General features: G+C 38.8%; 1 protein-coding gene and 1 long non-coding RNA gene across 8 annotated transcripts in view; one reads left to right on the top strand and one right to left on the bottom strand.

Annotated features, from left to right (window-relative positions):
• The window catches only part of TANGO6 (transport and golgi organization 6 homolog), a 233,101-nt gene that overhangs the window by 33,177 nt on the left and 176,085 nt on the right, over positions 1-23,839 (top strand). For all 7 annotated transcript variants that reach the window (XR_005027224.2, XR_008994011.1, XR_008994010.1 and 4 more), the window contains exons 8-10: positions 9,848-9,960; positions 11,419-11,595; positions 22,872-23,004. Coding sequence is in view for 3 of the 7 variants with exons in the window: in XM_057492814.1 (XP_057348797.1) it covers positions 9,848-9,960; positions 11,419-11,595; positions 22,872-23,004 (423 nt within the window). In the remaining 4 variants the exon portion in view is untranslated. The remainder of the gene's footprint in view (positions 1-9,847; positions 9,961-11,418; positions 11,596-22,871; positions 23,005-23,839) is intronic.
• On the bottom strand, positions 2,222-22,968 carry LOC130680947 (uncharacterized). Its single transcript, XR_008994012.1, has 3 exons — positions 22,860-22,968; positions 4,270-4,445; positions 2,222-3,346 (listed from the first exon to the last, which is right to left on the bottom strand). It is a non-coding gene; the product is annotated as an uncharacterized LOC130680947 (long non-coding RNA).

Raw genomic sequence — 23,839 nt, forward strand, 5'->3', positions numbered from 1 at the left:
TCCAGGTGTATGCAGTCTGGCGCCATCCTCTTTCCTGTTGCCCTATCAGGATTAGTTGCACCAACTATATTTTCTAATTGTATATGGTTTTAGGAGGAAGCCTCTGTCTCTCCTCTCATGCTGTCATCTTTAATCCTTTTCCAGTGTATGGTCTTTTGTAGTTGATTTTTCACTAGCATGATGTTTTTAAGATTCATCCATACTATAGCATGAGGCAGTACATCATTCCTTTTAATGCCAAACAGCATAGCATTACATGGATATATTATATTTTGCTGATTTGTTTACCAGTTAATGGAAATTTTTTTACTTCCACATTTTGGCTATTCTGAACAATGCTGCTATGGACATTCATATACAAGTTTTTGTGTGGACATGTTTTTATTTTTCTTGGGTATATACCTAGGAGTGGAATTGCTGGATCATATGGTAACCCTATGTCTAATCTTTTGGGGTAGTGCCAGACTGTTTTCCAAAGTAGCTGTACCCATTCTATATTCCCATCTGCAGTCTATGAAAATTCAAGTTGATGTTCACTCTGGCCAATACTTGTCCTTGTTTTTTAAATCCTAGCCTTCCTAGTGGGAGTAAAGTAAAATCTTATTGTCGTTTTGATTTACATTTCCCTAATGGCTAATGATGTTAGCAGCCTGACTTGTGCTTATTGACCATTTATGTGTCTTCCTTGGAGAAATTTCTATTAAGCTTTTGCCATTTTTAAATCAGGTTGTCTTTTTATCATTGGCAGGTTAGGGGTAGGCCTCATCCTTCCCAGTAGCTCTCTCCAAAGAAATCCTCCTCAGCAGTCTCCTCTCAATATCCACACTTTAGATCCTTCTTTACCCTCTTTCTGAATAGGAAGCTTTTGTAGTCCTGTTCTCAACTTAGTCTGGTATTTTATTTGGGAGTTTTAAGTTAATTTTATCTTGGTGTCTCACTTGACATTTCCAATATCACCTGTATTGTGACAGCACCCACCTGGCTGACATCTCAACATGTAACCGCAGAGCCCCTTGGTTCCTCAGAGCTAGTTTCCTCTTCCTTTATGCACAATCCTGGTTGGACTGGTTATTTGATTTTTAAGATATAGCAGAATTAGAAGTAACAAATTAGAAGTCAGGTAGGCTGACTAAGGCATAGTGATAAGAGAAGGCAGAGAAGCAAGAAAGGAGACAAGAAAAGTCCCCCAAAAGGCATAATAGTTTGAAAAGCAGAGTATATTTGGTCTGGTATGATACAACCAGTATATTTTATTTAAGAAGACAAGGATTGCATATAATCCATTTAAAAAATACTTCCTTATGAAAGAAGTAAAATATTTTAAAAATTGGTTTTAAGTAAATGAACCCTCAGCTCTCTGAAAATTTTGTGGCAGGAACAATTGTAAGGAAAGACCTTTTTACATGTGGATCTTTCACATACAGCAGGGAGTAAAACAGTATGGCTCTGGGGGGCCAGGTGGAAAGTTCTCAGCAATACAGGTGTGTATATAGATGCTAGTCAAATTGAATCGAAAATTTGGCATAGCCACTTGTACTGCATCTGCATAAATAATTCTCATCATTTCTATGTGTATACCTTACATCTGATAAATCTATCTAAGCCAAACAAGGGGTCATGTAACTCAAATAATTTTAGTCCAATGGCTTCCTGATCTGCCTCCTAACTCTAAATATCTGGGATCTAATCCCTAGAATGTGTAAATTCTTTAGTCCTCCGTGGTATGAAGGATAAATGACTTTTCTTTGCCTAGAGAGGAAAAAAGAGGTCTAGATTGAATAGAGATTGGCTCTGGATAGGGTAGGGTAAGAGAATTCCAATTTTTTCTGATTTGGACGTTTTCTTGCTCTTAGAGAACTGACTAGAATCTGATACTGGATAGGGGGATGTTTTTTAGTATTCCTCACAATACTTGCTGAGACTTTCTAAAAGCAAAAGAAATCTTAGGGTAGGGAAGGCTAAAAGGAACCTAATTAGTTTATTTTCTGCATTCTCATTTCCATTTTATCTTTCCATTTCCAGATTCAAGGAATCTTAACTTTAATTATCCAAGTTTTTTTCCCCCATCTCATCTTAATTAATTTCTAATTAAAGTTTCCCTGTCAGATTGGCCAAGTTGACTCCTCTTTCTGAATTTTTAATTATTTTTGTAGAATAAATTGAGATAATAGAATCTTCGGGCTGGAAGGATCTTTAGAAACAATTTAATTTAGCTCTCTTTTTTTAATAGACTTGGTTTTTAAAAACAGTTTTAGGTTCCCACAAAAATCGAGCAGAAAGTACAGAGAGTGCCCATCTATCTTCTGCCCCCGTACGTGCACAGCCTCTCCCACTATCAGCATCTCACATCGGAGTGGGATGTTTGTTACAGTCGAAGAACCTACACTGACACATCAATATTGTCCACAGTCCATAGTTTACATTAGAGTTCACTCTTGGTGTGGTACATTCTTTGGGTTTTAGCAAATTAATCCCTCCTTTTATAGTAAAGGGAACAAAGTTCAAAAGATTGGGAAGTGACTTGTCCACATCATACGAGTGAGTGCCAGAGCTGGTCCAGGGACCAATCTTTCTCTCTCTCTCTCTATGTTTAGAAAAGACAATATGGTATTAATTTGCACATGGTATTAATTAAAGAAGTACAAAGGGCTTTATAGTAAAGGGTTAACCTGTAGCTCCTCCCTAAGGCAGGATGATGTTACCATCTCTAATTGACCTGTGACCTCAAATAACATGCAAAGGACCAAAAGAAGTATCTTTCAAAGCTATGGGAGATGAAAGTGTTGTATTTTGTAAATGCTGTGGTTCAGATTCTGTTGTATAATGCAGTGAAAAGCATCTGGCTTTTTGAGTCAAACAGACCTATGTTGGAATCTGGCTCCAGGGTGGATTATCTGTACCATTTGAGGCAACTTAAATTTAACACTTGAGTTATGGGGATGAAATAAGGTACCTTTTGTAGGTTCACTGCATACTTTAGCTCATAATGGTGCTCAGAAAACTGCCAGTTTCTCTTTTTGGTTCAGGGAGACTCTTTCAAATCTTTTGAAAAAGATTATTTTATATAATATCTTCTGAAAGCACTCACAGTGCAAAATAGTATATTGAGTAACTAACCTTACCCTTTTGCTCCTCACAAGTCTTAATTGAACTCAGTAAGTGCATGAGACGCTCTGGAAAATTACTAGCAAAAGGATCACTGTGATATTTTAGGAGGCAACATTTGATTAGCTTAATCTTTAATGGTAAAATCAAGTTACAACCTGTACTGAATTTCAGTGTTCAGATTCAGTCAGTTCTATTCTGAATAGGGTCATCATGTTTGTATTTCCACACATGTACAGCTCTGTGAAAGATAAGGCTATAAATTAAGAAGACAGTTCCATTAGCAATAGCATCAACAAGAGTAAAATATTTAGGACTAAATTTAACATTTGCACAAGGATATTTTACAGAATATTTTAACATGTATTTTCTTAATTGGTCCTTATGCCAAAGCTTACTGCTTATGTTATAAATGAAGAAACTGAAACCTAAGAGGTTTAAATGTTTTTTCCATGCTTACTCACTTAAAACATGATTTGGGGCAGCCACATAGGTGGCAGAAACAAAATTTACTCCCAAAGTTCCCTGATTCCTCACTCCTGGTGTTCTTTGGACTTTACAGTGGTCTCTAAGGAATGTGCTTAACAATATAATGGAAGTCTTCAGAATGAGAAATAGAGCACTTGAGGACTGCTTTCTCTTTTGTTTTGCTTTGAAACAGAAACAGGTGTTTATAGTATATACAGGTATATATATTAGGTATATATATATAAAAGTATATATAATACTTTTATATATAATACATAATATAAAGTATACTTTTATATGTATATATAAAAGTATACTTTTATATATATATATATATATATATATAAATAAATATATATAATACTTTTGACCATTTTGACTGAGTTTTTCCTTTCCTTTTTTATTTCAATTTCTAGTCAGTCCTTCCAGAGAAATTCAGCCCTCCAGACATTGAAGAGAGGTGCTGGAATCTCAATCTTTTCGAGTATTTGCCTGTCTGTGCTTTCCAACCCCACCCCACTAATCTCCAGAGTACCATGTAATTTGGATTTGTGCTCCGGGAGTAGATCTCCAGGTCTGGATATTTAGCAGTCCTGGGCTTCTACTCCCTCCCTGCTCTGTTTCTCTTCCTCCCACCGGTGAGCTGGGGTAGGGGGAGGGCTTGGGTCCCACCGGCTTGCGTGTTTACTACTTTACCCTTTTCCACGAGGTCCTCTCTTTTCCCCAGATGTAGGCCATCTGTTGCAGTCTTCTTTCTGGTTGCTTTTTCAGGATTAGTTATATTTGCTGTATTTTCGTGTTATATGTGGTTTTGGGAGGAGGTTTCTGCCTCACTTCTCACACTGCCATCTTATTTAATCTTCTAGCTACATCTTAAAAAAAAAAATGAAAATAACAGAGGGCATTGTAACTTCCCCACAAAAATAGAGCATTTGAAAAAATAAACAGCAGTCAATCTACTTTGTCCTTTGATTCATTTTTTGATTCAGTTAATCAGTTTCAAAAAAATTTACCAAGAACTTACTGAACGCTAGATACTGTATATATTTACAAATATAGAAATGATTAAGAGCCAGTCTTTGCCTTCAAGGGGCTCCCAGTTAAGCAAGCCAAGTTACAGTAGCGTGTGATTTCTATCTAGTTAAGAGTACCCAGAAACATGCCTCTATTACTTGTTAGAACAGTTATCTAAGTTTAAATGACAGTTTGTAAGCCTTAACCACAGATGCCTCTTCTCATGGCTGGATCTGTGATAGGAGGCCGAGATTTATTCAGAAAATTACATGGAAATCCTCAGAAAGAATGAGGAACTCCGTAGGCCTCTAGTGGAGTCATTGGTACCTGTTTCTTCATCTAATCTGTTCTGAGCTGTTATGGTTTTCACAGATCCATACTGGCCTCTTATTTTATACTCAGCTCTGTCCTATTTATTTATTTTGGAAAAGCCACATGTAGATATAGAAGTTCAACTTTTCTTCAAAGCACCATTTGACTTACTCTCAGAGAGGCTTTTTTCACACCAAAGCATTGAAATGTTACCTTGAGAGTCTGTCTTTACCTTCCTTGCTTCAGCTTTTTTAGCCCTTGGTATATTGTTTGGTGATCCCTACTTGAGCAGATACATGAAGTAATTAAACAGGATTTCATCTTTAAATACTAACTAAATAATTGGTAGAAGAACAAAAAGCATGTGGGGAAGGGTTTGAAATCTGTGACATCTTAGTCAAGTTGAAGATTCAGTGTTCAACACTTTTTGGATGAGGAGAATTTCTTTTTTTTTTTTTTAGCTAGTCTTACCTCTTAATGGCTGAGGAACCAGAATGGTGTAGAAGAAAATGAGCAAACTTGCAGTCAAGTCAGAGAATGGTAGATTAGTTACCAGAGAGTCCTTAAGGCTTGACTGACCCAACCTCTTATTTTGGAAACTGAAACTCAGGGAAGTCAGTTGATTTGTGTTAAGTCTTACAACTGGTCAGTGGACGTATTTACAGTCTATGTGAAACATACCTAATAGTTATGCTGGCAAAAAAAGGAAACTTCCAAATGATAATGGAATGTTTTTACCACTAGAAACAATATGTGAAGTACAGGATTATGTTTCAGAACTTGAATTCCCACCTCACTTTGCCTCCAGATGAGCAGGAAACACCTCCAACTACAAAGAGACTACACATAAACACAGTTCGAGGACATTACACAACACCCCAATGCTAGAGCACAGAGGTGGGGACTAGGACCCTCCTCCAGTGGGCCAGGAGCAGCTGTTGTGCCTTCACTGCTTCCTCAGTCAGTACTGTCACCAGCCTAGATTGGAGGCGACTGGAAGGAACTGGCCTCAACAGTTTCTGTTGTGGGTAGTATGACATCATTGGAAAGACTGGGCTTTCTAGGGCATTTGGTCATTATCTGCTGGCACCAGAGATCACAGTGCATGGGGGTGAGCAGTTAGTAATGTAGGTAACTGTCAAATCACTATGTTATAAACTTGAAATCAGCATAGTATTGTATATCAGCTGCATTTCAATTAAATAAAGAAGATCCCAGTGCAGCTTTGGCTGAGTCAGTGCAGCCTCCTGTATCCCTTTATGGGCTGCTGAACTCCAGGTAGAAGTCAGTGATCTGGGGACTCACATAAGGGGGAAGTGACCAGATTCCACTTTGGGAGTGTAAACAGAGGGTGATGTTGGATGTCAGGTGCAGACCAAATTGTCAACCTGCATATGAGGTCAGTGCTTGGCAAGAGATTAGAATGAGATGGCTGTCCTTGGACCAGGGCTTGCCACCATATGGCCCTGGAGACCTATGGGAAGACCTGGTAGAAGGGGCTGTATGAGACTCAGTAGGAGGAAGAGGAGGCAGTACAGAAGCTGCTGTCCGTGGGGCCACTCAGGAACTCATGTCCTACTTTGCAGAGGTTGCAGGACTAGGGTTATTAATAGCCTGACAAAGCGGAGACCTTCTGATTCTGAGGGGAGTAGCTGGAATAGACTTGGTATGGGTTAGGGATGGCAACAGTGAAACTGTCACTGTGCACAAGGGGAGGTGAGTATTGGGAGGCCAGAGTACATGCCTTATGCTCTTTTAAATGGTGGTAAAATTCACATATCATAAAATACACCATTTTATTCATTTTAAAATGTACAATTCAGTGGTAGTCAGTCCATTCACAGTGTTGCACAGCCATCAGCACTGTCTAGTTCCAGAACTTTTTCATCACCCCGAGTGAACATGCCATACCCATTAAGCAGCCATTTCCCATTTCTCCTTCCCCCAAACCTCCAGCAACCACTTATCTCTGGATTGTGCATGGATTTCATGTCAGACAGATGTGGGTTCATCCTGGTCCTGCCATTTACTAACAGAGTACCTGTGCTCAACTAACTTTGCTTCTCTGAGCCTCAATTACCCACATTTTTAGAATGGAAATAAAAATGCTTAACCTGTAGGACTCTGGTGAGGATTGATTGTACGTTAAATGTTGAGCTGAATAACCTGGTTAATTCTTGAGTAGATATGCAATAAATGGCAGATACTGTTTGCTTTATAAAAGCAGTAACAGTGTGGTTCCTTTGAATTGATATTACTGTATTTAAACTTCTTATGACCAAAAATTCAGGTAATGCAGATGTCATCTACTCTGATAGATGTTGAAATAGGAAATTTGACTTTTGCCTGCCAGGCTAATTGAAGAGGAGAGATAACTATAGAGTCATGGACTTTATATACTACAAAGTCTAAAATACTATTGGAATTTAGAGGAGAAAAATCATTAATTGTGATTAGGTGCTTCATAAATATTTGAGTTAGTGAATGAATGAATGAACAGTTGAACAGACAAATATCTAGCAGGCCTATGGAAGAGGCAGAACTTGAGCTGGGCCAGTTTAGCAAGTACCACTGCCTGTCTTTCATCTATAAAATTCAATCAGGATACAGAACAACCTGTAAGGTGGGCAAACAAAATGGTTTTGATGATCGTTTTTTCGTTTTTACGAGGCCCATCCAAAAACTTTGAAAAAATAGATGTACATTCATTAAGGAAGTTTAAAGGGTGATAGATTTGTAACAAGGAGGGGTTCATATTAATACTGTAAGGGAGGCAAAATCCTGTATGTGTCAAGCAGAGGCCATTCAAGTTCTTTGAGATATCACAGAGAAAACTCATTGATCAGACTGAGCCAAAGGGGACTTTGTTTCTAAATCTTTCTCCTTTGAGAAAAAAAAAAATCTCAAATCAGTATTCCTATCTGTGAATTAAATGGATTATTATTTGATGAATTGATAGGAGTTATTCTTTATTTCTCTCTTTCCATATGCTCGTCCCCTCATCACGCTCTGTCTCCTTAACCTGTTTTTCTTCATTGCACCTGTCATTATTATATAGTTATTGTTTATTTGCTGCCCCCACCACTAGAATGTAATAAGCTCCTTTGAGGCAGATAACTTGTGCACCACTGTATGTCTAGCACATAACTCACATTCAATAAATACTTGCTGAACCATTATATAAAAATAAATAACATACATGTATACATTGCTATACAGTTTTTCTAAATATAAAAGTAGTACTTTTCTTTGTAAGAAAATACAGAAAAGCATAGGAAGAAAACTTCAAAATTGGAGGAATTTATCAACAGTAACATAGACCCCTGAGAAATTTGCTTGATTGAGTTCATGTTGAAGCTGGAGGTGCTTTGGCCCAGTCAAGCCAGTAATAATGGATATTTTGTGCCATTTGTTTTTTGTTTTTTTTTGCACAAAAGATGCTGCTTAGGAAGGATGGCTCCACAGGGATTACCTCTGGGAACACAGAATCCAGAGCCAAACAATAGGCCCTTATGTTATCTGGGGGAGTCTTTTTTTTTACCTCCTGTAATTGGTGATATCATAATTAGGCCTGCATATTACTTCTGAACACTGCCATACAAGGCACTTCATTTAGTTGGGCTTATGGAGATTAGATCATGCACAGGAAGCCGGTTCCCTGGTTATCAGGCTCCACAGAGGGGTTGGGAGGCTTAAGTAGTATGAAAAATTACGGTTGATTTAAAGAGACAGGATTCTCTGGAAAAGTACAGCAATTTTTCCAGCTTGTGCCTCAGTGACCTTTGAGTTTCCCATGAACAGCACTGATTCCTACCTTGATACTCTTTCTGTAAATAAGGACCTCTTCGAGCTTCCCTTTCCTCCACAAATAGGGCTGCTAAAACCTATTTTGTGAGATTGTTATAATTTTAATGAGCTAACTCCTTTAATGAATCTAATAACATAGTCCCTGGAAGATAAAAATCCTAGCACAGTTCCTGGAACACATGCTGAGAGTATAATCGTCAGTTCCTCATCTTTTTCCTTTTATCATCATTTAAACTGTCTGCACTATCAGGTTTTAAAAAATTTATTATAACAGAATTACAATTTGAAACCCTATTGTGTTTAATTGTAGTTTTGAGTAGTATTTTTCACTTCTTAATACTTTAAATTATCTGCCTTGAATTATTATTGTAATTGGTTTACTTGTTTTATTCTCCTTGCTACATCACAAGCAATTGAGAGATAACAATTCTTACTCATAGTCACTGCAATGCCTAGGATAGTGCTTTGATCCCAGTGGATATTCAAATAAAGTTTGTTGAATGCATTTGTGCCAGTCTTCTTGAAAGGTGCAACTAAAATATGTAACATAATTATTGTGAACAGAAATCAGCATCCTCACACACTTAGCCCTGTAGAGCCAGCACAGATCAAGGTGCACAGCATAAGTTCTTTCAACATTTATCAAATTGGAGAGAATAAGACTTGCTCATGTGGCAGTTAAATCTTAAGAGTGACAAATCTAGAGCAAGCTGTTTCAGATTTTTTTTTTCTCAAATCTAGTTTTAAGTTTTTCCATTTGGTGTTAATTGCTGGTTAGTTCCTGAGAACAGGGCATTCAGCAGTAAGAGATACTGTATAGATGAATAAAGGCAGATTGGGAGACTCAGAGGTAGTTAAAAGTAGGAAAGGAAGGGGTCTAAAAATGAATTTACTGCCCCATTTCACTCAGCAGTTTTGAAAGCTGTACACATGAAAGGGCAGTGTTCCAGTTCAGTCTCCCTGTGTTTCAGCCCGTCTGCCAATCTCACATGGTTTCCTTAGCCTTAGAGCTCAGTTGTTCACTTTAGGACTAGCAGGTTGCTTAACAAGGCTCTGAGCCCTGCTAATAAGTGTATGGTGTTTGGTTCCCATTCCTCTGGCCCTGCCTTCGCGTTCCCTCTCACTGTTTCCTTTTCTCCAGGTGTACGTGGTCGGGAATGACCCTTCACCAGTTTTGGTGGATTCCCTGCTTCCTGTTCTGCGGGTGCTCTTTTCGCTCTACTGTTTCACCAAGCAGAGTGTGTCTCACATAAGGTAAAGAGCCTAGATAACCTTACTTGTTTATAAATAGTGAATTCTTTCTTTGTGTGTTGTTCGTGTTCTCATTTGGAACATACAATTTATGTCACTTTGTAATTGTTTTTTGCTTTCCAAGTCAGGAAAACATTTGGAAATCTTATGCTGCTCATCTGAAAAGAAAGAGAGCTTTACAGATTGCAGGGAATTGGTGCAGTTTTTAGAAAGGCTTTCCTCAGCCTCTCTCCAACAAAATATCAGAGATGAAATCCTTGTTTCCATTCAAGAACATGCCTCTATTTGATCAGTGAGAAACATGGAATTACATGTCTCAGAATGAGAAAATAGAGGATGGATCATAACTACCTTGTGGGGAATCAAGCTGGGGAGATCTGGTTCTGAATGGGGCACTCTGTAATTCAGATTTGGAGTTGGTCTTGAGTACTGCACAGTATTGTTCAGAATAAAGGGATTTTTTAAGTCCTCCAGAAAATAATCTTTTACATTGGAATTTAAGTAGAATTCACTTTGTATCACCTCTATTTTCACAGCTACTTATGTTGTTTTTTCTTTATAAGAGTTTATATTCTTTGTGAAGTCCTACAGAATTCTAACTTTTGGTGTTTGGAAATCCCCCACATGTCATCTTATATACAAAGCGGTATTTTACCCCTAGGATTATTAGGAGGACTAACCATGCATTGAAGTGTTTAGCACTGTCCGTGGCAAATGGTAAGCTCCGTAAATGATAGCTATCATCATCCTTAAGTAGCAAAGGAAGGTACTCAGGCTGGCTGGTATATTATTCAAGTTCATAGACTGTTTGACTCTGACTTTCAGTCATCACGTTACTGTAGCCCACAGCCACAAGGGCAGTGACAAGAGAATGCCGTGGAAGATGGAGGTTATAAATATATAAATTTGGCTCTAAAGGACTGTCGATATAATAACCCCTGTCTTAGTTTTGAGACCCAAATCCTCACAACACTATCATGTCCTCATCAGAGCCTGAGAAGGAAGAAGCAACCATTCATTCCATTCCTCCCCTAGTGGACTGGCATACATAAATGGGCATGAGGAATCAGCAAGAATCTGTTGGTGTGCTGTTTCTTGGTCACCAGCTATCGGTCCCATTGATAGCAGATGGTTTTATCAGTGTAAACTGTAACAATGCCTGATCCAATGGCAGTATAATATACTAGGAATTACAAAAAAAAATCATGTGGGGCTCATGTATCATATCAGGATTGCTTCTAGAGCCAGAGATTAGTCAATCACTCATTGAATTTCACGATATTTGCATTCTGAAATTCACAAGAAGCATTCTTTCCACTCCTGCACTTCTGTGGTACTAGGTGATTGAAACAGCACTTAGGTTGCAGTGGGACCTGACAGTCTCTTTTTCTTTTTTTATGTTAGCTTGTGAGATGTATAGAGTAAGATGACAAGCTCTTTTATAACTGCTTTTTCTGCCAGGTCACTTTGCCAAGAGATCTTATTATGGATTCTAGAGAAGCTGGAGAGGAAAAAGGCAATTGCCAGCCTGGAAGGATTTGCAGGGTTGAACAAATCTGTGTCCTCTCTCCATTCTCTGTGTCAGTTTAGAGCTGCCGCTCAGGGTGGCATTATGATTACCATCAAGGAGGCCATTTGGTGAGTTCATCCATTCATTACTGTCTCTCTTAAGATTTTATTGTACCCAAAAGGCCATTCTGCTTCTCGTCCACTAAGAGGTGCTGATAGAAAGGGAACCGGAAACTGAAGCCGCAGAGGTGCTGCTATTTATAATCTCTAAATGAAATGTGAGTCTTAAATAATCCTCCAGGTTTTTCCCAGATGCCAGCTAATGGTAGGTGCAATGTGCTGGTGTCTTGCAGCCTTGAAACACAACAAGCCCACTTATTTAATGATGTGTTTGCCAGTGAATGAGAGTAAAGGGCAGACATGTTCATCTTCAACACTGTAACACTCCAGTTCTCTTTTAGAGTCTCCAAATGGTGTATGTGTGTTCAAAGACTTATTTATTCCCAAGGGAAATTGTCTCATAGCTATCTTTCATGGTAATTTTATGGTGGGGGTTTGTTTCTCCTAGGGATTGATTAGCAGGTGCTTAATAAATGTTAGTGGAATGGATAATTTATTTCTCCAACATCTCACAAGTGTATTTTGCATTGTTTCCATTTTCTGGGTGATGTGTGGAGATATTATTAATATAAATTCCTGTTGATCATGTAGTCCATACAGTATTTTACTGGTGGCACCTACTCAGAGTTCATTTTATATTCAAAGTGCTGCTGTTTGTTAAAGTGTTTAATTTTTTATTCATGGTTAACTTGAGGTTTTAAAACACTTTCAATATGATGAACTTGAAGAAAATAGAAAAAACATTGGTTGCAGAAAGAATTATCTGTACAAGCTCAAGCCACTAGTTTACTGAGAGTTGTTAAGCATTAGTAGGTTTTGTAGTTATAATTATGCCCTTGAACTGAAAGAGTTTATTGTTTTTCTACATGTTTATTTAAAAGACACTTTGGAATAGTTTAACCTAGGGCCAATTTAGTTGACTGTATAACTTCATGATATTTAACTTATCAGCAGTTAAAACTTACTGCCATGCTAACAAGTCTTTAGTGGACTCCTCAGTGCACATATTCCAGAATCAATAATTTTTACTGAAATTATAGGTTCTCTTCATGGGAGGGAGAATGTGTTTGAGTGAATCTCCATCCACTGCAGAAGCAATAGGTCCTTAACCTGGGGTCTCTACACGAACTTCTAGGGCTCCATGATCCCCTTGATTTTTTTTTTTGAGCATAAAGGCTTTATTGTCACCTTAGGGTTCTCAGACAGGTGGGGCTGTTGGATGTGTCTGGTGGGCAACGAATGTCCTCATGGCACACTAAGTTGATGGCAGTGCCGGGACCAGTTCTCAGGGCTCCCTCTGCCCTCCCTCCCCACTCCTCCCCTTGGTTTTTTATATGCAAACATGGATTGTTTTTACTGAAAGTAGGTTTCATAGCCTTCTTTAGTTACTTAAAACACTCATATCTCCAAAATGTTGACACTCCCTATACTAGAGAAATGTGTGTGTTTGTAATTTTGTCATGTGTTCTAAAGATCCTGCTGGTTGTCCTTGAAAGGCCTACCTTTTGAGGGTCAGGATCACCACTTACCTTTCACTGTACCATCCTACCCAGCAGCACTAATTATCAATAAGAAGTTTGTTTAAAGAAATTTTAAAAGAGCAGATTAGATTTCATGATCTTTGGATACAGAAATTTTATTTTTCTGGAACTAAATAATACTATTTAGAATTGACTCTCATTGAAATCTTAAGAATGAATAAAATAGTGCTTCTTAAAGTAATTGTTGTCATATCATTTTTTTTTTTTTTTTTTTTTTATTTTTATTTATTTTTTATTATTATTTTTTATTGAAGGGTAGTTGACACACAGTATTACATTACATGAGTTTCAAGTGTACAACACAGTGGTAGAACATTTATATACATAATTCTAGGTTCCAGCTATCACCCTACCAGGCTGTTACAATATCTTGACTATATTCCTTATGCTATACCTTACATCCCGGTTACTAATTTATTTTACCATTGGAAGTCTGTCCTTTTTTTTTTTTTTTTTTTTTTTTTTTGTGAGGGCATCTCTCATATTTATTGATCAAATGGTTGTTAACGACAATAAAATTATGTATAGGGGAGTCAATGCTCAATGCACAATCATTATTCCACCCTAAGCCTAATTTTTGTCAGTCTCCAATCTTCTGAGGCATAACAAACAAGTTTTTACATGTAGAACAAATTCTTACATAATGAATAAGTTACATAGTGAACAGTACAAGGGCAGTCATCACAGAAACTTTCGGTTTTGCTCATGCATTATGAACTCTAAACAGTCAGTTCAAATATGAATACTCATTTGGTTTTTATACTTGATTTATATGTGGATACCACATTTCTCTCTTTATTATTATTATTTTTAATAAAATGCTGAAGTGGTAGGTAGATACAAGATAAAGGTAGAAAACATAGTTTAGTGTTGTAAGAGAGCACATGTAGATGATCAGGTGTGTGCCTGTAGACTATGTGTTAATCCAAGCTAGACCAGGGCAATAAAACATCCACGTATGCAGAAGATTTCTCTCAGAACAGGGGGGGTGAGGTTCTAAGCCTCACCTCTGTTGATCCCCAATTTCTCACCTGATGGCCCCCCTGCGACTGTGCCTGTCTTAGGTTGTTCCTCCCTTGAGGAATCTTACCCGTCTCTGGCTAACCAGTCATCTTCCGGGGCCATACAGGGAAATGTGAAGTTGGTAAGTGAGAGAGAAGCCTTATTGTTTGAAAAAGTTAGCTTTTTACTTCTTTGCATATTTATGCCCTGTGGCTTCTATGCCCAGCATTTGTCTTGAGGTATCTTTACCACTTGGAAGAATTATGATACTCGGTAAATTTGATATGAGGCACGAATTCTATTTAAGGGTTGTAATTAGGAAGGAAGAAGAAAAGCTATAGAAGTAGCAGGCGGAAGAAAACATGGGAAGATTGATTATTTCTTTGATATATCTTCTTGTAGAGTAACTTCAGCATGTATAGGTTTTAAGCTACTACTTAAATTGCACACACACATTAACATAATAGGAGTATAGTTACATAACCAAAGCATATCTGTAATTACCAGCCATCTGCAGTGAAACCAAGAAAACCAGTTAGGCACCTTAGGCATTTGTGAAAACTTATCTATGATATGGTGGATATTGTCCAAATGAACTTGAACAGTCTGAGAGAAATCAGACAAATTAAAACAACCCATTCCTGGGGACTGTTCACATGCCATATGTTCTTTTAACAATAAATAGTTTGTAGTTGTAAGACTTTGGAGCGCTACAATTTGCACTTCTCCAAATTCTTGGTTGAGTTCCAACAGTATAGATCCAGTCCAATTTTGTTGTTTTACTGTATGCACAGGCCAGCTTCGATATCTCCTTCCTCATTCCCATGGCAGGTCCAGGAACTGGTGGGATGAGTGCATCTACAGCTGTAGCAGTGCGTGGATCTTTGTTGGGGTTTTTTGATGATCATCTTCTGGCATGAGTCTTCCAGAGAGTGCAGATGTTGGAAGTTCTTTTTCATATCGTATCTTAGTTCATTTTCGGGGTAGCACAATTAGGCTTTGATCCTCTGTATAAACACAAACAGACCCTTTGCCTACACTTTTATATGCCCTTTATACCCTTGTGTAGAACTCGTTGGAGGTTACCACACAGGAACTGCCCTTTTTTTTTTTTTTTTTTTTGCTATCACTAATCTACACTTACATGACGAATATTATGTTTACTAGGCTCTCCCCTATACCAGGTCTCCCCTATAAAATCCCTTTACAGTCACTGTCCATCAGCATAGCAAAATGTTGTAGAATCACTACTTGCCTTCTCTGTGTTGTACAGCCCTCCCTTTTCTCCTACCCCCCCATGCATGTTAATCTTAATACCCCCCTACTTCTCCCCCCCTTATCCCTCCCTACCCACCCATCCTCCCCAGTCCCTTTCCCTTTGGTACCTGTTAGTCCATTCTTGAGTTCTGTGATTCTGCTGCTGTTTTGTTCCTTCAGTTTTTCCTTTGTTCTTATATTCCACAGATAAGTGAAATCATTTGGTATTTCTCTTTCTCCGCTTGGCTTGTTTCACTGAGCATAATACCCTCCAGCTCCATCCATGTTGCTGCAAATGATTGGATTTGCCCTTTTCTTATAGCTGAGTAGTATTCCATTGTGTATATGTACCACATCTTCTTTATCCATTCATCTATTGATGGACATTTAGGTTGCTTCCAATTCTTGGCTATTGTAAATAGTGCTGCAATAAACATAGGGGTGCATCTGTCTTTCTCAAACTTGATTGCTGCATTCTTAGGGTAAATTCCTAGGAGTGGAATTCCTGGGTCAAATGGTAAGTCTGTTTTGAGCATTTTGATGTACCTCCATACTGCTTTCCACAATGGTTGAACAAGTTTACATTCCCACCAGCAGTGTAGGAGGGTTCCCCTTTCTCCACAGCCTCGCCAACATTTGTTGTTGTTTGTCTTTTGGATGGCAGCCATCCTTACTGGTGTGAGGTGATACCTCATTGTAGTTTTAATTTGCATTTCTCTGATAATTAGCGATGTGGAGCATCTTTTCATGTGTCTGTTGGCCATCTGTATTTCTTTTTTGGAGAACTGTCTGTTCAGTTCCTCTGCCCATTTTTTAATTGGGTTATTTGTTTTTTGTTTGTTGAGGCGTGAGAGCTCCTTATATATTCTGGACGTCAAGCCTTTATCGGATGTGTCATTTTCAAATATATTCTCCCATACTGTAGGGATCCTTCTTGTTCTATTGATGGTGTCTTTTGCTGTACAGAAGCTTTTCAGCTTAATATAGTCCCACTTACTCATTTTTGCTGTTGTTTTCCTTGCCCGGGGAGATATGTTCAAGAAGAGGTCACTCATGTTTATGTCTAAGAGGTTTTCGCCTATGTTTTCTTCCAAGAGTTTAATGGTTTCATGGCTTACATTCAGGTCTTTGATCCATTTTGAGTTTACTTTTGTATATGGGGTTAGACAATGGTCCAGTTTCATTCTCCTACATGTAGCTGTCCAGTTTTGCCAGCACCACCTGTTGAAGAGACTGTCATTTGGCCATTGTATGTCCATGGCTCCTTTATCAAATATTAATTGACCATATATGTCTGGGTTAATGTCTGGATTCTCTAGTCTGTTCCATTGGTCTGTGGCTCTGTTCTTGTACCAGTACCAAATTGTCTTGATTACTATGGCTTTATAGTAGAGCTTGAAGTTGGGGAGTGAGATCCCCCCTACTTTATTCTTCTTTCTCAGGATTGCTTTGGCTATTCGGGGTCTTTGGTGTTTCCATATGAATTTTTGAATTATTTGTTCCAGTTCATTGAAGAATGTTGCTGGTAGTTTCATAGGGATTGCATCAAATCTGTATATTGCTTTGGGCAGGATGGCCATTTTAACGATATTAATTCTTCCTAGCCACGAGCATGGGATGAGTTTCCATCTGTTAGTGTCCCCTTTAATTTCTCTTAAGAGTGACTTGTAGTTTTCAGAGTATAAGTCTTTCACTTCTTTGGTTAGGTTTATTCCTAGGTATTTTATTTTTTTTGATGCAATTGTGAATGGAGTTGTTTTCCTGATTTCTCTCTCTGTTGGTTCATTGTTAGTATATAGGAAAGCCACAGATTTCTGTGTGTTGATTTTGTATCCTGCAACTTTGCTGTATTCCGATATCAGTTCTAGTAGTTTTGGGGTGGAGTCCTTAGGGTTTTTTATGTACAGTATCATGTCATCTGCAAATAGTGACAGTTTAACTTCTTCTTTACCAATCTGGATTCCTTGTATTTCTTTATTTTGTCTGATTGCCGTGGCTAGGACTTCCAGTACTATGTTAAATAACAGTGGAGAGAGTGGGCATCCCTGTCTAGTTCCCGATCTCAGAGGAAATGCTTTCAGCTTCTCGCTGTTCAATATAATGTTGGCTGTGGGTTTATCATAGATGGCCTTTATTATGTTGAGGTACTTGCCCTCTATTCCCATTTTGCTGAGAGTTTTTAACATGAATGGATGTTGAACTTTGTCAAATGCTTTTTCAGCATCTATGGAGATGATCATGTGGTTTTTGTCTTTCTTTTTGTTGATGTGGTGGATGATGTTGATGGACTTTCGAATGTTGTACCATCCTTGCATCCCTGGAATGAATCCCACTTGGTCATGGTGTATGATCCTTTTGATGTATTTTTGAATTCGGTTTGCTAATATTTTGTTGAGTATTTTTGCATCTACGTTCATCAGGGATATTGGTCTGTAGTTTTCTTTTTTGGTGGGGTCTTTGCCTGGTTTTGGTATTAGGGTGATGTTAGCTTCATAGAATGAGTTTGGGAGTATCCCCTCCTCCTCTATTTTTTGGAAAACTTTAAGGAGAATGGGTATTATGTCTTCCCTGTATGTCTGATAAAATTCCGAGGTAAATCCATCTGGCCCGGGGGTTTTGTTCTTTGGTAGTTTTTTGATTACCTCTTCAATTTCGTTGCTGGTAATTAGTCTGTTTAGATTTTCTGTTTCTTCCTGGGTCAATCTTGGAAGGTTATATTTTTCTAGGAAGTTGTCCATTTCTCCTAGGTTTCCCAGCTTGTTAGCATATAGGTTTTCATAGTATTCTCCAATAATTCTTTGCATTTCCGTGGGGTCCGTCGTGATTTTTCCTTTCTCGTTTCTGATACTGTTGATTTGTGTTGACTCTCTTTTCTTCTTAATAAGTCTGGCTAGAGGCTTATCTATTTTGTTTATTTTCTCGAAGAACCAGCTCTTGGTTTCATTGATTTTTGCTATTGTTTTATTCTTCTCAATTTTATTTATTTCTTCTCTGATCTTTATTATGTCCCTCCTTCTGCTGACCTTAGGCCTCATCTGTTCTTCTTTTTCCAATTTCGATAATTGTGACATTAGACCATTCATTTGGGATTGCTCTTCCTTTTTTAAATATGCTTGGATTGCTATATACTTTCCTCTTAAGACTGCTTTTGCTGTGTCCCACAGAAGTTGGGGCTTAGTGTTGTTGTTGTCATTTGTTTCCATATATTGCTGGATCTCCATTTTGATTTGGTCATTGATCCATTGATTATTTAGGAGCGTGTTGTTAAGCCTCCATGTGTTCGTGAGCCTCTTTGCTTTCTTTGTACAGTTTATTTCTAGTTTTATGCCTTTGTGGTCTGAAAAGTTGGTTGGTAGGATTTCAATCTTTTGGAATTTTCTGAGGCTCTTTTTGTGGCCTAGTATGTGGTCTATTCTGGAGAATGTTCCATGTGAACTTGAGAAGAATGTATATCCCGCTGCTTTTGGATGTAGAGTTCTATAGATGTCTATTAGGTCCATCTGCTCTACTGTGTTGTTCAGTGCTTCCGTGTCCTTACTTATTTTCTGTCCAGTGGATCTATCCTTTGGGGTGAGTGGTGTGTTGAAGTCTCCTAGAATGAATGCATTGCAGTCTATATCCCCCTTTAGTTCTGTTAGTATTTGTTTCACATATGCTGGTGCTCCTGTGTTGGGTGCATATATATTTAGAATGGTTATATCCTCTTGTTTGACTGAGCCCTTTATCATTATGTAGTGTCCTTCTTTATCTCTTGTTACTTTCTTTGTTTTGAAGTCTGTTTTGTCTGATATTAGTACTGCAACCCCTGCTTTCTTCTCACTGTTGTTTGCTTGAAATATGTTTTTCCATCCCTTGACTTTTAGTCTGTACATGTCTTTGGGTTTGAGGTGAGTTTCTTGTAAGCAGCATATAGATGGGTCTTGCTTTTTTATCCATTCTGTTACTCTGTGTCTTTTGATTGGTGCATTCAACCCATTAACATTTAGGGTGACTATTGAAAGATATGTACTTATTGCCATTGCAGGCTTTAAATTCGTGGTTACCAAAGGTTCAAGGTTAGCCTCTTTAGTATCTTACTGCCTAACTTAGCTCGCTTATTGAGCTGTTATATACACTGTCTGGAGATTCTTTTCTTCTCTCCCTTCTTGTTCCTCCTCCTCGATTCTTCATATGTTGGGTGTTTTGTGCTGTGCTCTTTCTAGGAGTGCTCCCATCTAGAGCAGTCCCTGTAAGATGTCCTGTAGAGGTGGTTTGTGGAAAGCAAATTCCCTCAGCTTTTGTTTGTCTGGGAATTGTTTAATCCCACCGTCATATTTGAATGATAGTCGTGCTGGATACAGTATCCTTGGTTCAAGGCCCTTCTGTTTCATTGTATTAAATATATCATGCCATTCTCTTCTGGCCTGTAGGGTTTCTGTTGAGAAATCTGACGTTAGCCTGATGGGTTTCCCTTTATAGGTGACCTTTTTCTCTCTAGCTGCCTTTAACACTCTTTCCTTGTCCTTGATCTTTGCCATTTTAATTATTATGTGTCTTGGTGTTGCCCTTCTTGGATCCTTTCTGTTGGGGGTTCTGTGTATTTCCGTGGTCTGTTTGATTACTTCCTCCCCCAGTGTGGGGAAGTTTTCAGCAATTATTTCTTCTAAGATACTTTCCATCTCTTTGCCTCTCTCTTCTTCTTCTGGGACCCCTATAATATGGATATTGCTCCTTTTAGATTGGTCACACAGTTCTCTTAATATTGTTTCATTCCTGGAGATCCTTTTGTCTCTCTCTATGTCAGCTTCTATGCGTTCCTGTTCTCTGATTTCAATTCCATCAATGGCCTCTTGCATTCTATCCATTCTGCTTATAAACCCTTCCAGAGTTTGTTTCATTTCTGCGATCTCCTTTCTGGCATCTGTGATCTCTTTCCGGACTTCATCCCATTTTTCTTGCGTGTTTCTCTGCATCTCTGTCAGCATGTTTATGATTCTTATTTTGAATTCTTTGTCAGGAAGACTGGTTAGGTCTGTCTCCTTCTCTGGTGTTGTCTCTGTGATCTTTGTCTGCCTGTAGCTTTGCCTTTTCATGGTGATAGGAATAGTCTGCAGAACTGGGACGAGTGACGGCTGGAAGGACTTCCTTTCTTGTTGGTTTGTGGCCCTCCTCTCCTGGGAGAACAGCGGCCTCTAGTGGCTTGTGCTGCGCATCTGCGCGCAGACAGGGTTTCTGCTTCCTGCCCGGCTGCTATGGAGTTAATCTCCGCTGTTGCTGTGGGCGTGGACTAGCTCGGGCAGCTACTCCAAAATGGTGGAGTCGCGTTGGAGCAGGAGCTGCTGGGAGGCTATTTATCTCCGTAAGGGGCCTCCCTGCTCCCTGCAGCCCAGGGGTTAGGTTGCCCAGAGATCCCGGATTCCCTACCTCTGGATTAAGTGTCCCGCCCTGCCCCTTTAAGACTTCCAAAAAGCACCCGCCAAAACAAAACAACGACCACAAAAAAAAACAAGAAAAAAAATTTTTTTAATTAAAAAAAAAAAGGTGGTCGTTCGTTTTTCTTTATTCTCCGGTGCCAGCCTCAGGCCTCTGCTCACCGGTCTTTCTGCCCTGTTTCCCTAATATTGGTGTCCCTGTCCCTTTAAGACTTCCAAAAAGCGCTCGCCAAAACAAAGCAGCAAAAAAGCAAAAAAAAAAAAAAAATGGTCGCGCGCTTTTCTTATGTCCTCTGTCGCCCAGCCTCCAGTGCCTGCTCACTGTTCTTGCTGCCCTGTTTTCCCAGTATCCAGGGCCCTGCACTCTGGCCCGGATGGCTGGGGCTGGGTGTTCGGCAGCCCTGGGCTCCGTCTCCCTCCCGCTCTGCCTGCTCTTCTCCCGCCGGGAGCTGGGGGGAGGGGCGCTCGGCTCCCGCGGGGCCGGGGCTTGTATCTTACCCCCTTCGCGAGGCGCTGGGTTCTCTCAGGTGTGGATGTGGTCTGGATATTGTCCTGTGTCCTCTGGTCTTTATTCTAGGAAGGGTTGTCTTTGTTATATTTTCATAGATATATGTTGTTTTGGGAGGAGATTTCCGCTGCTCTACTCACGCCGCCATCTTCCGCCCCTCTCTCCATATCATTTTTTTAAAGAGTATTTGAATACTGTACTTCATTTTGACAGGGTGGTTCACAGAAGCTTAGAAATGACATCCATTTCAGCTTTTCTTCTAACATAAAATATGGTAGAGATAACATGACTGATCTGAAGGACTCTGGCAAATTCTGGGATAATACAGGAAGTAATCCTAAACTTGGTTTATAGGTTGTTCATTCTACTAGAGGAGTATGAAAGCCAGTTTAGTAGTGAACTGGCAAATTGGGACATACTGCCCAATGAGATGGTCTTCCTAGTTAACTTTAATAATTGTACTTTTCAATGAGATGAACAACATGTGTCATTTTTTTCTCAGTTTAGTCTGAAAAAATTATGCCTTCTTTGCTCACAAAAGTAACATGTGTTCTTTGTATAATATAAAAATGCATAGAGGAAAACGAAACCCAGCCAGTATCCTATTCACTGTTTACTTTTTTTTAGTTTTGTCTTCTAGTACATCTTCTGTATTTGTTTATGTGATGTAGTATAGTAATGTATCTTGTTTTTCCACTTATCATATGAATTAAAACAAAGCTTTAGTACCTCATTAATTTCTTGAAACTTTTTGCAGAAATCATAGCACTGTTTTCAACAAGTTAGCCATATTTTGTTAGTTGGAAATTGGGCCTACTCAGTTTTCTGAGCCTTTATGCATTTTCATATCTAGCTAATTGGTTCTTATTAGCTGAGACTGACTGCATCTCCTCCTGTAATGAGTGGGTCTTTTTACACTACCCGTAACTCTTCAGGGGCTCGTTGAGAAAAAGTCCAAGTTCCTTTGAATGGCATCCAAGGCCCTCTTTGATCTGGCTTTGCTTTGCAGCTTTTTCTTTGGCTATTCTTCCTCAGGAACCAGCATATCTGTATACAACTATACTTTAATTCTCCCTTGCTTTTGCAATTTATTGAAGTAATAATAGTAATTCATCAGCATCCTTTTTTTAAAGTATTATTGATATACACTCTTATGAAGGTTTCACATGAAAAAACAATGTGGTTACTACATTTACCCATATTATCGAGTCCCCACCCATACCCCAGTGCAGTCACTGTCCATCAGTGTAGTAAGATGCCACAGAGTCACTATTTGCTTTCTCTGTGCTACACTGTTTTCCCTGTGATCCCTCACACCACATCAACATCCGTCTTAAAAGCCAATTTCTTCATGAATCTTTTCCCATTGACCAAATGACTCTGCAGGACATGATATCCTAGCTTCTAAGAGTAACTTTTTCAGCATGGAGAGACAGGAAAATAATTTAAATAAATTTTGAGATCTTTCTAATGATTTACTGTAAGAAAATAATTTATTAGGATTTCAAAAAATTAATAAGGTATCTTCGGTGACACTGCCAAGATAAATCTTACCTCTCTTTGCAGTGATGAAGATGAAGATGAAGCCCTATACCAGAAAGTGTCCTCAGAGCAGTGCCAGCTAGAGTGTCTTGGGGACTTGTTATTCTACTGCCAAGAATGTGGCTTGGCAGGCGACTTTTTTATCTTCTGCCTGAAGGTAAGAACTACATACAGTATGTTACAGGGTAGTACTGGGAGCCCCTTTGAATTTTCAAGGCACTCATAATTTTAGGTCCAAAAATTTATGTTCTAATTTAGGAGAAATAATCAGAGGACATAAGAGTAGTTTATTTTTTAGTAGCCTTTGGGTTGGTAAAAAGAAGAAACTTACCTTCAGCAGTACACACGCTATGGGACTGCTTTCCAAGGTAGTCTGAACTGAACTTTCTGAAATGACCAAAGCAGAATTGTTGGTCTGGGAACTGGTTAACCTTTGCTCTGTGTTGACTGGTAAGAACTCTTTTGAAGTTAATAGCAGGTTTTACAGCTATAGAGTAATCCCTTAGCCTCTCTGACTGTTGTTTTGTCAGGTGTTTGAAAAGGAGATTTAGCAGTCCTGCCTTTCTCATTTCATTTTGTCACCACATGAAACCTTTTCCGGTTCTGTTTCTTAGTGCTGGTAGTTCTATTTCCTTTTGCCCTAATCTCTGACAGTCCCTTGTACCTCACAATGTTACCCATATTTGCACTCTTTGAAACCATAATCCAGGTGATCTGATTCCATGTCCTCCAAACTCTGACTTCTCCACTGTATTACTAAATTAAGTGTCTGCTTTAAGAGAATGTCTGTGGAGTTTAAGACTGGTGTGGGTGTGGGAGAAAGAATGGAGGGAATCAGGCTAACACTTCTAGAACTTGAAGTAGGGGACACTTTTTGATGCCTTCTAACCTGTGTTCATATCTATCCCACTACCCAGACACACATAAATAACACTGCAGGAAGATGTGCTTTTAGTTGGATAATTTAAAGAAAAGATTCAAAAAGACAGAAA

Source organism: Manis pentadactyla, chromosome 15 (genome assembly GCF_030020395.1).
Source record: "Manis pentadactyla isolate mManPen7 chromosome 15, mManPen7.hap1, whole genome shotgun sequence".
NCBI classification, from domain to species: domain Eukaryota; kingdom Metazoa; phylum Chordata; class Mammalia; order Pholidota; family Manidae; genus Manis; species Manis pentadactyla.